Genomic DNA, 13,085 nt, shown 5'->3' with positions numbered 1-13,085 from the left:
CAGTGTTTAGGTAGTTCTGAACATGTTTGAAGGTAGAGGCACAAATAACTTCAACGTTTAGATAATATCTGAAAATATGAGGGCTCTCAACTAACATTCCCTACTGGAACGCCTGAGCCTGCCTTGTTTCTCGTGCCATCGGGTACTGGTAACTTGGGGGAAAGGTCGCCATTTGGCATTTTCACTAGTAGAGCGGTGTAGCATATTTCTCCTTTCAGCAGTTATTAATTGAGCACCTGTTATGTGTCAAGCACAGCAGTGAGTAAGAGGAATACATTAGAGAATGAAAGTCAAAGATCTGCACCCTCTTGGAGTTTACCCTTCTAGTAGGGGGAGACATGTAATAAACATGGTAAGTTAAGGCTATAGTGTGTTCAAAGATATGTCCATCAAAAAAGAGCAGTGAGCAAGAATGCCACAGGCAAGGCTAGTTGTGGTTTGAATATGGTGCTCGGGGTAAGCCTCTGATGTGGACATTTGAGTACAACCTTGAAGGAGCCGTGGGATTGGATGCAATCACCAAGGAAGAGTATGTATAAATAGAAGAGGGCCAAGGACTGAGTCCTGGGGGCAGTAAGAAAAGCTTAGGGGAAGAGTAGGAGTAGCCCCTCAGGGCTCTGAGGAGATACCAATAGAGGAGGGAGGAAAAAAAAGCTTGTGTGGTGTTCTGGAAGCCACATGAAGAAAGAGTATCATGGAGGATAGAGAGATTGGTTCTGGATTGTTGCTGCTGGGTCAGGTAAGGTGAAAGTGACTGTTGAATTCATTTGGAGTCATCAGTGAACTTGACAAAGAGCGGTTTTGGTATAGGGGTGGGACAAAATCTGAACAGAGCTGGTATAAGAGAGCATGGAGGAGAGGTTTTGGAGACTGTAAGTTTGGCAGCTAAAGGGAGCAAAGAAATGGTGTAGTAGTAGGAAGGATAGAGTCTGGAGATTTTCTTTTGAGACAAAGAGAAACATGCGTGGAAGTGTTCAGCAGTGAGTGCAAAGCTAACAGCGCAGCAAAGAGGGAGGAGAATTACTGCAGTATGTTCCTTCAGTAGGCGGGAGGGGTAGGATCTACTGTGTAAGAGCAGGGATTGTTTCCAGGACAGTGACTACAAGCACAGGCTTAGGAGCTCGAGCTGGATACACATTCTGTCTCTGCCACCCACTATAACTGTGGTCACATTACTCAGTTCCTCAGCTCTGTCTCCTTAATAATGAAGCAAGGATCGTCATAGTGTGCAGAGTTGTGATAGTCCATTTGATAGTGCATATAAAGCACCTAGTTCAGTGTTTGACACATAGCAGGTGCTTAATAAGTGGTAGTACTGGGGTACAGTTAGTTCTTTCTCTCCAGTGTTATAAAATTTATGGCAAACCTGGGGTGCTGCTTTAGGGTTAGCAACACTAGGAGGTGCTGGAGTCAGCCGTTCACAGTAACCCCTTTGTGACATCTGGTTTCCTTACTAGTTTTTTTTTTTTTTTTTAAATTTATTAATGCTTACTTATTTTGAGAGAAAGTGAGAGCACAAGTTAGGGAGGGGCAGAGAGAAAGAGGGAGAGAGAATCCCGAGCAGGCTCCACGCTGTCAGCACAGAGCCCAATGCAGGGCCCAAACCCATGAAACCGTGAGATCATGATCTGAGCCAATCAGATCATGACCTGATCTGATCATGAGTCAGATGCTTAACCGACTGGGCCACCCAGGTGGCCCTAGTTTCTTTATTATTTTTAAGAAATATTTCTCTTGCTACAATAATTTCAAAATCGTAATAGTATTTCGTAGTTTTTGGAATCAGAATATTATAAAATGTCAGGCTGATAGTACATTTTAATAGGTATTGGTTTAAAATTTGTATCTTAGATAAGAAAATAGCAGGGAGCTTTGTTGAAAGTTTTGCATTTTAGGTGTATTTTTCTTACTACTAAATAGTAACTACATAAAACTTCTTTTCTTTTCAAAAATTTGGTAAATTGACTGAAAGAAGATATGAAACATCTGTATCATTTTTCTCTCTTGTCCTTTTCTGGGTCATTAATTTCTCAGGGTGGAACAAAATCAAATCTTTGGAGAAACCTATAATTGCAGACTCCTTTTAAAAATCTTGAATGATACTTTTATGTTAAATCTTATATAATCCTTTATTGCACATATTTCAAAACAATACATTCATTATTTCCTTTATAATTTTAGTAGGTATTCAATAAATAAATTATTAAATGGAGGAAAAAATGATTTTATGAAGAGGCAGAGGCAATTGACCGTTTCCTGTTCTTCAGGGAGAGCCACAGAGTGTGTCACTTGCCTGAAGTGTCAGGGTGGGTAACAGAGCCAAGGCTGCCCTTCACCCTAGTGCGCATACTCAGCATACTGGCCCAAGTTAAAATCTGTCCTAAGTACAAGACAGTACATCCTTCATGTTAAATATTCTGTGTATGTACCTGTAGGAGTTTAGAGCAGGAGTACATCTATGACTAATGGGATATGTAGATGAGAAGTTTTATAGAAGGGAGGGTTTTTGAGTTGGGCTTTAAACAGTAGATAGAATTTACAGAAGTGGATAGAAGTAGATCCTATGTGAGAAGAAATTATGAGAAGGATACAGGTGGACACGAGTGTGCTGTACTTGTGGGTCGCTGAAGAAGGATAGGCCTGATTGGAATGTAGGATGCAGTGGAGTGAAAGGTTGGCTAGAGAAGGTGAGGGAGCCATATTACAAGGGGTACAGAATATTAGGGAAAATAGTTTAGATTTGATATGTGAGAAAATAGGGAATGTCACCATCAGTTTTAAAATAGAGAAGTGGTAAATGAAAATGATGTTTCAGAAAGATCGGGTAACTTTTTTCGGATAGATTGGAAGGAAGGGCAGAGACCATGATTAAAGAAGACTAATTAGGAAACCATTAGGGCTACTTCCAGGTGTGAGGTAATGGGATGGGAATGGAGAGGAAGGGATAGATATACAAGAGACATATCAAAGGAAAACAAAAGCTTACTAATTATTACTTAGGAAGGATTAAGGAGAAGGAAGAGGCAGAGATGATTCTAAACTTTCAAAGCCAAGTGTTAGTACCATTAGCAGCAGTTAGAAATCAGAAGCAAGTTATATGTGAGGCAGAAGATTATGAGTGTACTTTAGGGCAGTCTAAGTCTGAAATTCCAGAAAGACATTGAACTAAAAGCGATGATGTTCAGTACAAGTGCGAAACATGAATGAGGAAGAAGGCTAGAGATTTGGGTCCCGGTGGGGGTTGAGGGTGAGGGTGTTACCATCATCATTGGAACACTAGTTACAGGTTCTGAGAGTCTGAAGAAGTCACAGCAGAGTACCAAGACTGGAGCTTCTGGAAACGTTCATAAGGTGGGAGGAGCACGCACCGAAGATGAAAGAGGAGAAGGGGCAGTCAGTCAGGGAGGATGGTGCACTGGCAGTAGAGGTCCGATGTGGCAGGGAGAGTGGACAGCTCATTGACTGCTGAATCGGTTTAAAAGTTCATTGCAGGCCTGTAAGAGACATTTTGTGGGACATGGTGAGATTCTATCATTTGGGGGAGGCCGGGTGGGAGGGGAGAAGTAGTATGTGTCGTCTCATTTGAAAAGTATTGGCATTGAAAGGAGGGAGGTAAGAAGAAGATGGGAAGAATGAGGGGACAGAAGATCAAACAAGCACTTTAAAAGATATTAATAGAAATAGCAGCTTGTCAATTTTTTCAGTGTTTTACTATGAGCTAGGCACTAAGCTATATGCTTTACATTTATTACCTTGTTTGAGCCATATAACCACACCAGGGAGTAGATAGCATTATAGATAGGGACTTTTGGAGATTGCTGATGGTGGAGAAAGGTGCAAATTTAGGGGTGCAAGATGAGAGCACAAAGCACCTCAAAAACACCTCAAGGAATGAAAGAGGTGTAAAGCTTAGGGGAAGGCTTGACTTAAGAGGAGGCAACATCTAGGAAATTGATGGAAGGAGTGAAAGGCTAGGAAGATAAATGCAGAAAAATAAAGGAAATGGGGGCCTTGGTGAGAGAGGTGAAATTTTGAAGCCATCCTTAAGGAACTTACGGGAATTAAAATATAAAGGAATTTGAAGTCAGATGCTTCGAGTTCTGAGATGCACTCAGAGATACAGTGGTGCCTTGTGATTAAAAAGCAGAGTGTGGACATAAATCTGTGACAGATGTGTGGGTGAAATAAAAGTCAAGAGTCTTGGGAACATCGGGACACAACGGGGTATCTCGTTCTCTCTCCCGCGGGTAGCAGCGTTACAAGGGAGTGGATAAGGTGATGGGGTGGAGAAGATGAACTGGGAGCAAGTGAAGCGTACATTCAGGAAGGCGGACTAAATCCAGGGCAGCCAACTGTGATGGTTCAGTCTTGGTGTCCTAAGGAGGTTTTCACGTTGTTGCTCAGTTAGAGGGAAGGGAACTAACATTTTTTGAATATTTGCTGCTCTGTGCCAGACATGGTATCATACTTCTTATACATGTTGTTAAACCATACAAATCAGGATAGTATTATTGGCTTCCTTTCTGATATAGAGAACTGGGGTCACATAGCTAGAAAATCGGCAGAATCTGGGTTAAAACCGAGGCCTGTTTGACTCCAAAGTCTGTGTTCTTTCTGTGTAATGCTAACTAGCATATGCTGTGTGGTCAGATTGTACTTTGTACAGTAAAATTGATTGTGAAAATCTGTATACAATATCATGTTTTTAATGCATCTGAAGTTTACTGTAAAGAAACCCAATCTCTTTGCATAGTGAATACTCATCCCCAGTGAGTCTCAAGTTTGGATTTTTATGTAAAAGTTTTAAAAGATTATTTATTTTTTTTTGCACTAACATGCTGTTGTCATCATGCAGCCTATGAATTTTGTGACTAATAATTCATGTCAGTAATGTGTTATTTTCTGTTATTTTAGATTCATTGGTTCTCAATTTTCAACTCTTTCATGATGGTTATCTTCTTGGTGGGCTTAGTTTCAATGATTTTAATGAGAACTCTAAGAAAAGATTATGCCAGGTACAGTAAAGAAGAAGAAATGGATGATATGGTGAGCAAACGTTTTACATTTATTTATAAAAACGATTTAACTCTTATTTTGAATGTTGGCATGTAATTCACATGAGTGTCAGAATTCAGAATTTTCAGGTTTTAGAAAGGTGTAAAAGTTGCTGAGGGATCTCTAATCAAATATATTGTTTTTACATATTCTGATTACATGCCCCATAATCAAATATATTAATTTTTTTTCCAGCAAAACATTGAATGTTCACCTTAAGTGAGATAAGTATACAGTACAAATAACCTCTTCACTGTTTTTACCACCAAATAAGAAGGGTGGCACCTGGTGGCACCAGGTTTTGCCACCAAATTTCTTAATTTGGTGTCCAACTCTGAAGCAGACTTCCAGTTTTCAGAGCTTTTGATTTCAGGATTGTAGCTATGAAGTTGTAGACCTGTATTGACATCTCTCTAATACTGTTAAATACTGCATTAAATTCAGGGAGTGGGTGAAAGGATTAATTTACATTTGGTTTAGTAGGTTCAGAGGGCAGGTTCACTTTCTAAATTCTTTTACTATATTACATACAATGTTGTAAATGAGCAAAAGTGTGTTCTGTAAAATATTAATGGCTGTGCTATGTAGATACATTCCATCATTAAATAAGTTTGGAAAAGAGTTAAACAGGTTAAAACTGAATTAATATGTTAATGTGTATTATGTATTTGGTGCTTTTTAGACATGTCTGACCAGGATCACCCCCAGGCAAAAAGCCAGATTATCTTAAGGGACTGATATTTAAGAAATAATGTTTTAGATACTTCTTTACTCAGGTTGAAAAGGAAGAATTGAATCCTTTTTCAAAAGTGCTGTAGGCAGTTAACTAATATTTAACAGATAATATTTAACTGATATTTCCTCATATATTTTCTTAGATTCCAGGCTATAAAAGACATTTCTGCATTGTTGGGGCATCTAAGTACTGGTTTCAATCTTTGTTTTCTGTTTGATTCTCCACCTGGCCCCTCATTATGTATGAGCCACAGGCATGATATAAATGACAAGAATAAGAATGTTCAGAGAGCTGGTGTGCTCTTCTCCCATTTTGACCATTTGTGTTTGCTCCTAGACCTTTTCTTTTCCATTTTTTGATATTCTCTGAACACAACTGGGAGCCACCTTCCTGAACCTCAGTAAATGTCATAATATTTTAACATTATAAGTTATTAAGGCAGTGATTATTTTATTTTTTAAAGTTTATTTATTTTGAAAGAGAGAGAGAGGGAGAGCTCAAGTAGGGGAGGGGCAGAGGGAGAGGGAGAGACAGAATCCCAAGCAGGCTCTGTGCTAGATCTCTTGAACCATGAGATCATGACCTGAGCTGATATCAAGAGTCAGATGCTTAACTGACTGAGTCACCAGGAGCCCTTGCAGTGATTATGTTAAATTTGAAATGTCTTTTCTCGATATTTTGAATCCCTTTAAATAGCTGTAAGTTTGGAAGGAGGGAACTTAAAACTGGAATTGTAATTTTTCACCTACTTTATGTATTTTAATTTTATTCCAAATGCTTTTCTTTTCTCTCTCCATATGTGTGTATATAGGATAGAGACCTAGGAGATGAGTATGGATGGAAGCAGGTGCATGGAGACGTATTTAGGCCATCAAGTCACCCACTGATCTTTTCTTCTCTCATTGGTTCTGGATGTCAGATATTTGCTGTGTCTCTTATTGTTATTATTGTTGCAATGATAGAAGATTTATATACAGAGTAAGTACATGTATTTAATTTTATTTTTTTGTTCTTGAATAGTGTTAATCATTGGACCATTTTAAGTCAATTATAATTAAATATTTGCTTATTTCCATTATCTTAGAATTTAATATAGCATAAATGTTCTTACTGCAGATAAATAATGAATAATAATATTCAGCTATAAGTATGTTTTTCTGTGACATGCTAAAACATGCTAACCTTACTGAACATTTTCATTGGTTATAAACGTTGTGTTCCATTTAGAGGTATGAACAGAGTTACTTATGAGCCAGTGGTGTTTGGCAAAATGAATAGGCATTTTTTTTGAAAGCCGAAGATCCAATTAGATCTTTGTAAAAAGCACAAGAATTTTACAGTTTCTGAATTAGTACTTCGTATTTACCTTCCAAATTGGGACACTGTCTACAGAACAGAAGAAAAATAATAAATAATCTTTAATAAATACTTAATGTTTATTCAATTTATTAATTTTAATATATAACTGTTAAATAATAAATAATAGTAAAAAGAGCAGTGGAAAAGGCACATGAGGTTAGAAAAATAATTGGGTATCTGTCTTACCTGTACATGGTTTTTGGTACATTTTTTCTTTGAGGACAAAATTGGTTGCAGGAAATTCTTGATTTGATGCTTGGAAATTCTTGATTTGATGCTTTAGATTCTGTGTCCCCCTCTCTCTCTGCCCCTCCCCTGCTCACACTCTGTCTCTGTGTCTCTCAAAAATAAATAAATATTGAAAAAAAAATTAAAAAAAGAAATTCTTGATTTGAGGTCTTTGGATTATTAGAAAATTAACACAGATCTCACATCCCTATTGAGTGGTCCTATAACCTATGCTCAGAAAGCCACGAGTGAAGCAGACACACTTTGAGCCTGGGTCGTAGGGATTATAAATTTAGGCATTTCAGACATTGTTCCATGAAGTTCTCTATCAGAATGACACTTGTTTCCAGTTAGATCTTTTATCTCTATTTCAGTTCATAATGCATTCTTTTTTTTTTTTTTTTTTAATTTTTTTCATGTTTATTTCTGAGACACAGACAGACAGAGCATGAGTGGGGGAGGGGCAGAGAGAGAGGGGCACACAGAATCAGAAGCAGGCTCCAGGCTCTCAGCTGTCAGCACAGAGCCTGGTGCGGGGCTCAAACTCACAAACCGTGAGATCGTGACCTGAGCAGAAGTCGGTCACTCAACCGACTGAGCCACCCAGGCGCCCCACATAATGCATTCTTTCTTATATATGCCTGGCATTTGGTGGACAAGCAATAAATTGTTGCTGAAAGAATGGCTCTTTAGTTTTATGTTAAATATTTAATAATACTAAATTACTGTTTCTTCCTCTAGACCTTAAGCTCCTTGAGAGCAAGGACTGGATCTTCATTCATTTATCTTTGAATTCTCAAAGTACCTACTTAAATGTGTGGAAGGTACTCAGTGCTTGTTAAACTCAAGTGAATATATTGATCAACAAGGTGGTTTCTCCGTAGTTTCTGTTATATTTCTTTAATATATAACCTTTGCAATTTGTTTACCATATAAGCTTTAAAATAATTGTTCAAAACCTAAACTTAAGTGTTCTGACTTGTAGTTCATATTTTAGGATATAATGTATTTCAGATGAACTAAATCCCAAATACAAGAAAAGCATTTCAAATTTGCCAAGAAGGCATGCTTTACATCAAATACTGGGTTAAATTCATCCCCACTCACTGACTGAATTGACACTGCACAGTCAGTCTCGAGTGGGTAACCTCTCCTAGAATTCAAGTTTTTGCGTTGTTCCTTCTCAGATGTCAGGGTTACCATTTTGACAATTCATTTTACTGCAGAAACTCTTTGTTTATAGACCTTCAACTTTAGAAATAAGAAACTTTCTTAGCAGGCACGTCATGCATTGTTCTTCATTATTAATGTTTTTCCTGTATTGTGCTAATTTGAAGTGAACACACTTAATTATATGATTCATATTTTTTTTATAGAATTCGTATTAAAGTGGTATTATTTTGATAACGAAGTGACTAACATTATTGGTGTTCCATTAGGTGCTTGATGCTTTAGGTGCTTTTTTACTTTTCACATCCATCCTTTGAAGGGGTTTTCTCTATTCGACAGATTAGAAAAGTAAAGTTCAGAGAGGTTAAGTAACATGGCTGAGATCATAATGATTGTTAGGGATGTTCGTAAGCTGGGATTTGAACCTACATATGGATAAGGATATGTCTTTTGCCACAACTTGTCTCTTAATTTGCTGTGCTAAGGAAATGAAAATAGAGATTATAATAAGCATAAAGTGAGAAAATGAAAAACCTTGCACATGAAATTTGTAAGAATCACTTCAGAGTAGGAATGATTCTAAAAGATGAAAGGCAGATAATGTAACATGTGAAAATTATTTTGTGTTGGTGATGACCACAGCAATCAGAGAAGAAAAACTACTTAGGTAGATAGAGGATCAGTATCAATGTGGATGCCTATGAGTGTGATATAACTCCTGAGAAGGCATAGTGTTTGAGAACTTGTGGAAAAGTCTGGAAAAATACAGCTGCTCTATAACTTTGGGTGGAGAGTGGTGAGTTGACAAGTGTAAGGCAGCTCCTTAGATGTTTCCCCCCTCCAGTCTTGGCGAGATGAACAAAGAGGACAATTCCCTACCTCAGCATATTTTGCAGTGTAGATGAAAACGGTGTATTTTGGGTGGAGAATGCCCATAGAATATTTATGAACGAAGAGATGAAGGGTCTGTCTGATTTTTAAAACCATGACTGATACTTACACTTCACTTAGTGCAGTGTCTCTGGGGATTGCAAGCTTAAATCCCTGGTAGGCATTTTGGACCCTCAGTCACATGAGCAATCCTTTTGAACCCTCTCTGCTAACATTAAGAACTTCTGACTGGTAATAGACTGGTCTTAGACCAAAGCAGCCTTTTGGTTTTCAGTATTGCTAGGCCTTTGTCAACCTTCACATACCTAGTTACAAACAGAGAATGGGTCAGATTTTTTAATGATAATCTGAAAGGAAAAAGTTAGTATTTAGAGTGTTTGAGTTGTTGAAAAAAACAAATTTTGATTTTAAACACTTTGAGACCCACGATTGTTTACTTTTTTTTTTTTTTTAAAGTAAGCTCTACTTTTTTTGAAGTAAGACCTTATGAGGTCTTGAACTCATAACCTTGAGATACAGAGTCGTGAGCCAGCCAAGTGCCTGGAGACCCATGATCTTTTTTTAAGAAAACAATATTTTTAATGTTTTTAAAAATTTATTTACTTTTGAGAGACAGCACAAGCAGGGGAGGAACAGAGAGAGAGGGAGACACAGAATCGGAAGCAGGCTTCAGGCTCTGAGCTGTCAGCGCAAAGCCCGACGTGGGGCTCAAACCCACAGACCGAGAGATCATGACCTGAGCCGAAGTCAGATGCTTAACTGACTGAGCCACCCAGGCACCCTTACCCACAGTCTTTTAAACATGGGAATGACATATTCTTATATTACTACCACATTTGTATCTAGCTATGTATTGATGGAAATTGAATACTGTAATGTTTTAACTACTGTGCATCCACTTTGAGAAATTCAGCATTGGTGTTCGGGCAGAGGAGCACTACATACTTCAAGACTTTATGATCTTTTTGTATTCTATATAGGTGGACAGTGAAACATAATAATTACTACCGAGAAGGTGGTTAGTTTATGAAAATTGTATATCATCCCAGTACACACATTCGTGTGGTATTCTTGTAAATTCTCTTTAAAAGAATATTCTTTAGCTCAAATTGACAAGGTTATATGATCTATCTACAGACTTTATTTTATCTTCCTAGTTATGCTAAGTTTCAAAAACAGTCTTTATTGTTAGTAGTTTAAGTACATTCTTTTTGAAGTTAATTTATCTTGAGAGAGAGGAAGTGAGTGTGTGCACATGCACATGTGTGAGTAGGGGAGAAGCGGAGAGATCCCAAGCAAGCCCCGTGCTATAACTGCAGCCCAGGGCGGGCTCGATCTTATGAACCCGCGAGATCATGACCCGAGGTGAAGTCAAGAGTCAGACCCTTAACCTCCTGAGCCACCCAGGAGGTGCCCTAAGCACATTTCTATATTATGACAAATGATACTGTCGTTTATCATTTTAATATTTCTCTTTGCAATTAGGCATTTAAAATATTTTGTTCAGCTTTATTCAACAGGAGGGTTGATCTGAATTTCCTAGATACCATTAGTGGAAGGAGAGATTAGAAATTGTTGATCTGAGTTAATGTTGATTGTGGACCTATGGATTTAAAAAAAAAATTTTTTTTAATGTTTATTTATTTTTGAAGGAGAGAGAGAGAGACAGAGTGTGAGCAGGGGAGGGATAGAGAGAGGGGAGATGCAGAGTCCAAAGCAGGCTCCAGGCTCCGAGCTTTCAGTACAGAGCCTGATGTGGGGCTCGATCTCACGAGCTGTGAGATCATGAGCTGAGCCGAAGTCGGACGCTCAACTGACTGAGCCACCAGGCGCCCCTGGACCTATGGATTTTTAAAAAATAATTTTTAGGGGCGCCTGGGTGGCGCAGTCGGTTGAGCGTCCGACTTCAGCCAGGTCACGATCTCGCGGTCCATGAGTTCGAGCCCCGCGTCAGGCTCTGGGCTGATGGCTCAGAGCCTGGAGCCTGTTTCCGATTCTGTGTCTCCCTCTCTCTCTGCCCCTCGCCCATTCATGCTCTGTCTCTCTCTGTCCCAAAAATAAATTAAAAACGTTGAAAAAAAAAATTTAAAAAAAAAAAATTTTTTTTAATAGTATAAGGAAAACTAAGAAATGTCTCAGTGTTATACCATTTAAAGTAATAGCACTAATATAGGTTACATTACTTCCATTTTATTTGCCAGTGGGCAAAAATCTTAAGCAATTAAATCAATTTATAAAGAGGAATATTCTAATTATTTTTCTTAACAGATGAATATCCTTATCCATATGATGTGATTGGTTCACAGGGTTGCAAAACAATTTTAGTGCCAGCTTCTAACATTTTTGCCAAGAAATGTGAAATATTTGTTTAGAATATATTATGAAATTTAACTGCAGATTAAAAAAATTAGTATTAGCCTGTGCAGTTTTAACTAGAAATTCATTCACTCAGCAACCTTCTGAGATACTTTATAGTCCAGGATGATATTTTTGTGTTCCTGTTAAATTTATCTTTGAAATTACACTGACCTTAATGTGATAGGCTTTATGATATTTTCTTTAAATTGTTGGTTTTAACTTACCATATATGTTGTTTCGCCTTTTCAGGAGGGGATCAATGCTTAGTACAGCCATATTTGTCTATGCTGCTACGTCTCCAGTGAATGGTTATTTTGGAGGAAGTTTATATGCCAGACAAGGAGGTAACTTATAAGTGATCTCTTCGTATTTTTAATTATAGATGCCAATATTCTACTGTGGGGTATTTGGAATTTAAAATGGATAGTACAGCCATTGTAAAATACTTTGTGTTCCCATTTCACATAATGTCTACCAAACCTGCTATGGGATCTACTTTGCTTTTATGGAATCCTTGCATTTTATTTCTGAAAATTAGGAATAATTAATAGATTATGTCCATTGTTCACTGTGAAGTTAGCTAGCCCTGAGGAACATGTAGGAGAGAGTATATTTAAGTTATTGATATTACTTTGCTTTGAGCTGCCTTACTCCCTAAATGTCCTCCATGGGAGGCCTCCACATAGAGTATATAGTGTTACAGCTGAATATAAAGACATGTTTTTTGGCTTTTGGATAAAGTATTGGACTGGAAGGAGAATAGGAGAGAGCTGTTTATTTCTATTGACTCTGAAATATTTATCAAAGGACCCTGCATTAAGATTTTTGTTATTCTTTGTCAAAATCTTTTGCTAAGATTAGCACTTCATCTTCAATACTCCCTCGCTTCTCTACTTTTGTGACCTGAAAATGATGGGAGATACAGGGATGATACAAAGGTACTGCTCCATGGTGTTTCTTTCTGTGGTAGCATTCAAGGGTTTTCACATTTTTTTGTTTTCCCTGTAATTGGGGCCAGAAAAGTACTGAAAGTAGATTTGCGTATTTCAGTTTATGACTGAAGGGTTGTTGAAAGACCTTAAAATTATATTCCTAAGGATAGAGACTTTCTCATGTGATTTTCCCAGCTCATCTGAAACAATGTCAGCATTAAGGGATCCTGCTTTTTAGTCGACTCGTCTTATAGATAGATTATTGGCATTCTGAGCATGTATAGGATCGTTTAAAATTCCTCCAGTATATCCTGGTTTACCATTGCTCTTTTTATTGGTCCTACTAGATTTAATGT

At 37.8% G+C, this 13,085-nt stretch overlaps 1 protein-coding gene across 1 annotated transcript in view; it reads left to right on the top strand.

Moving 5' to 3' along the window:
* The window catches only part of TM9SF3 (transmembrane 9 superfamily member 3), a 69,422-nt gene that overhangs the window by 27,107 nt on the left and 29,230 nt on the right, over positions 1 to 13,085 (top strand). The window contains exons 6-8 of the mRNA XM_042959770.1: positions 4,915 to 5,046; positions 6,603 to 6,769; positions 12,047 to 12,141. Coding sequence (XP_042815704.1) covers positions 4,915 to 5,046; positions 6,603 to 6,769; positions 12,047 to 12,141 — 394 coding nt within the window. The remainder of the gene's footprint in view (positions 1 to 4,914; positions 5,047 to 6,602; positions 6,770 to 12,046; positions 12,142 to 13,085) is intronic.

This window comes from Panthera tigris, chromosome D2 (assembly GCF_018350195.1).
Source record: "Panthera tigris isolate Pti1 chromosome D2, P.tigris_Pti1_mat1.1, whole genome shotgun sequence".
NCBI lineage: Eukaryota > Metazoa > Chordata > Mammalia > Carnivora > Felidae > Panthera > Panthera tigris.
This window is presented reverse-complemented; position numbering and strand designations above follow the sequence as displayed.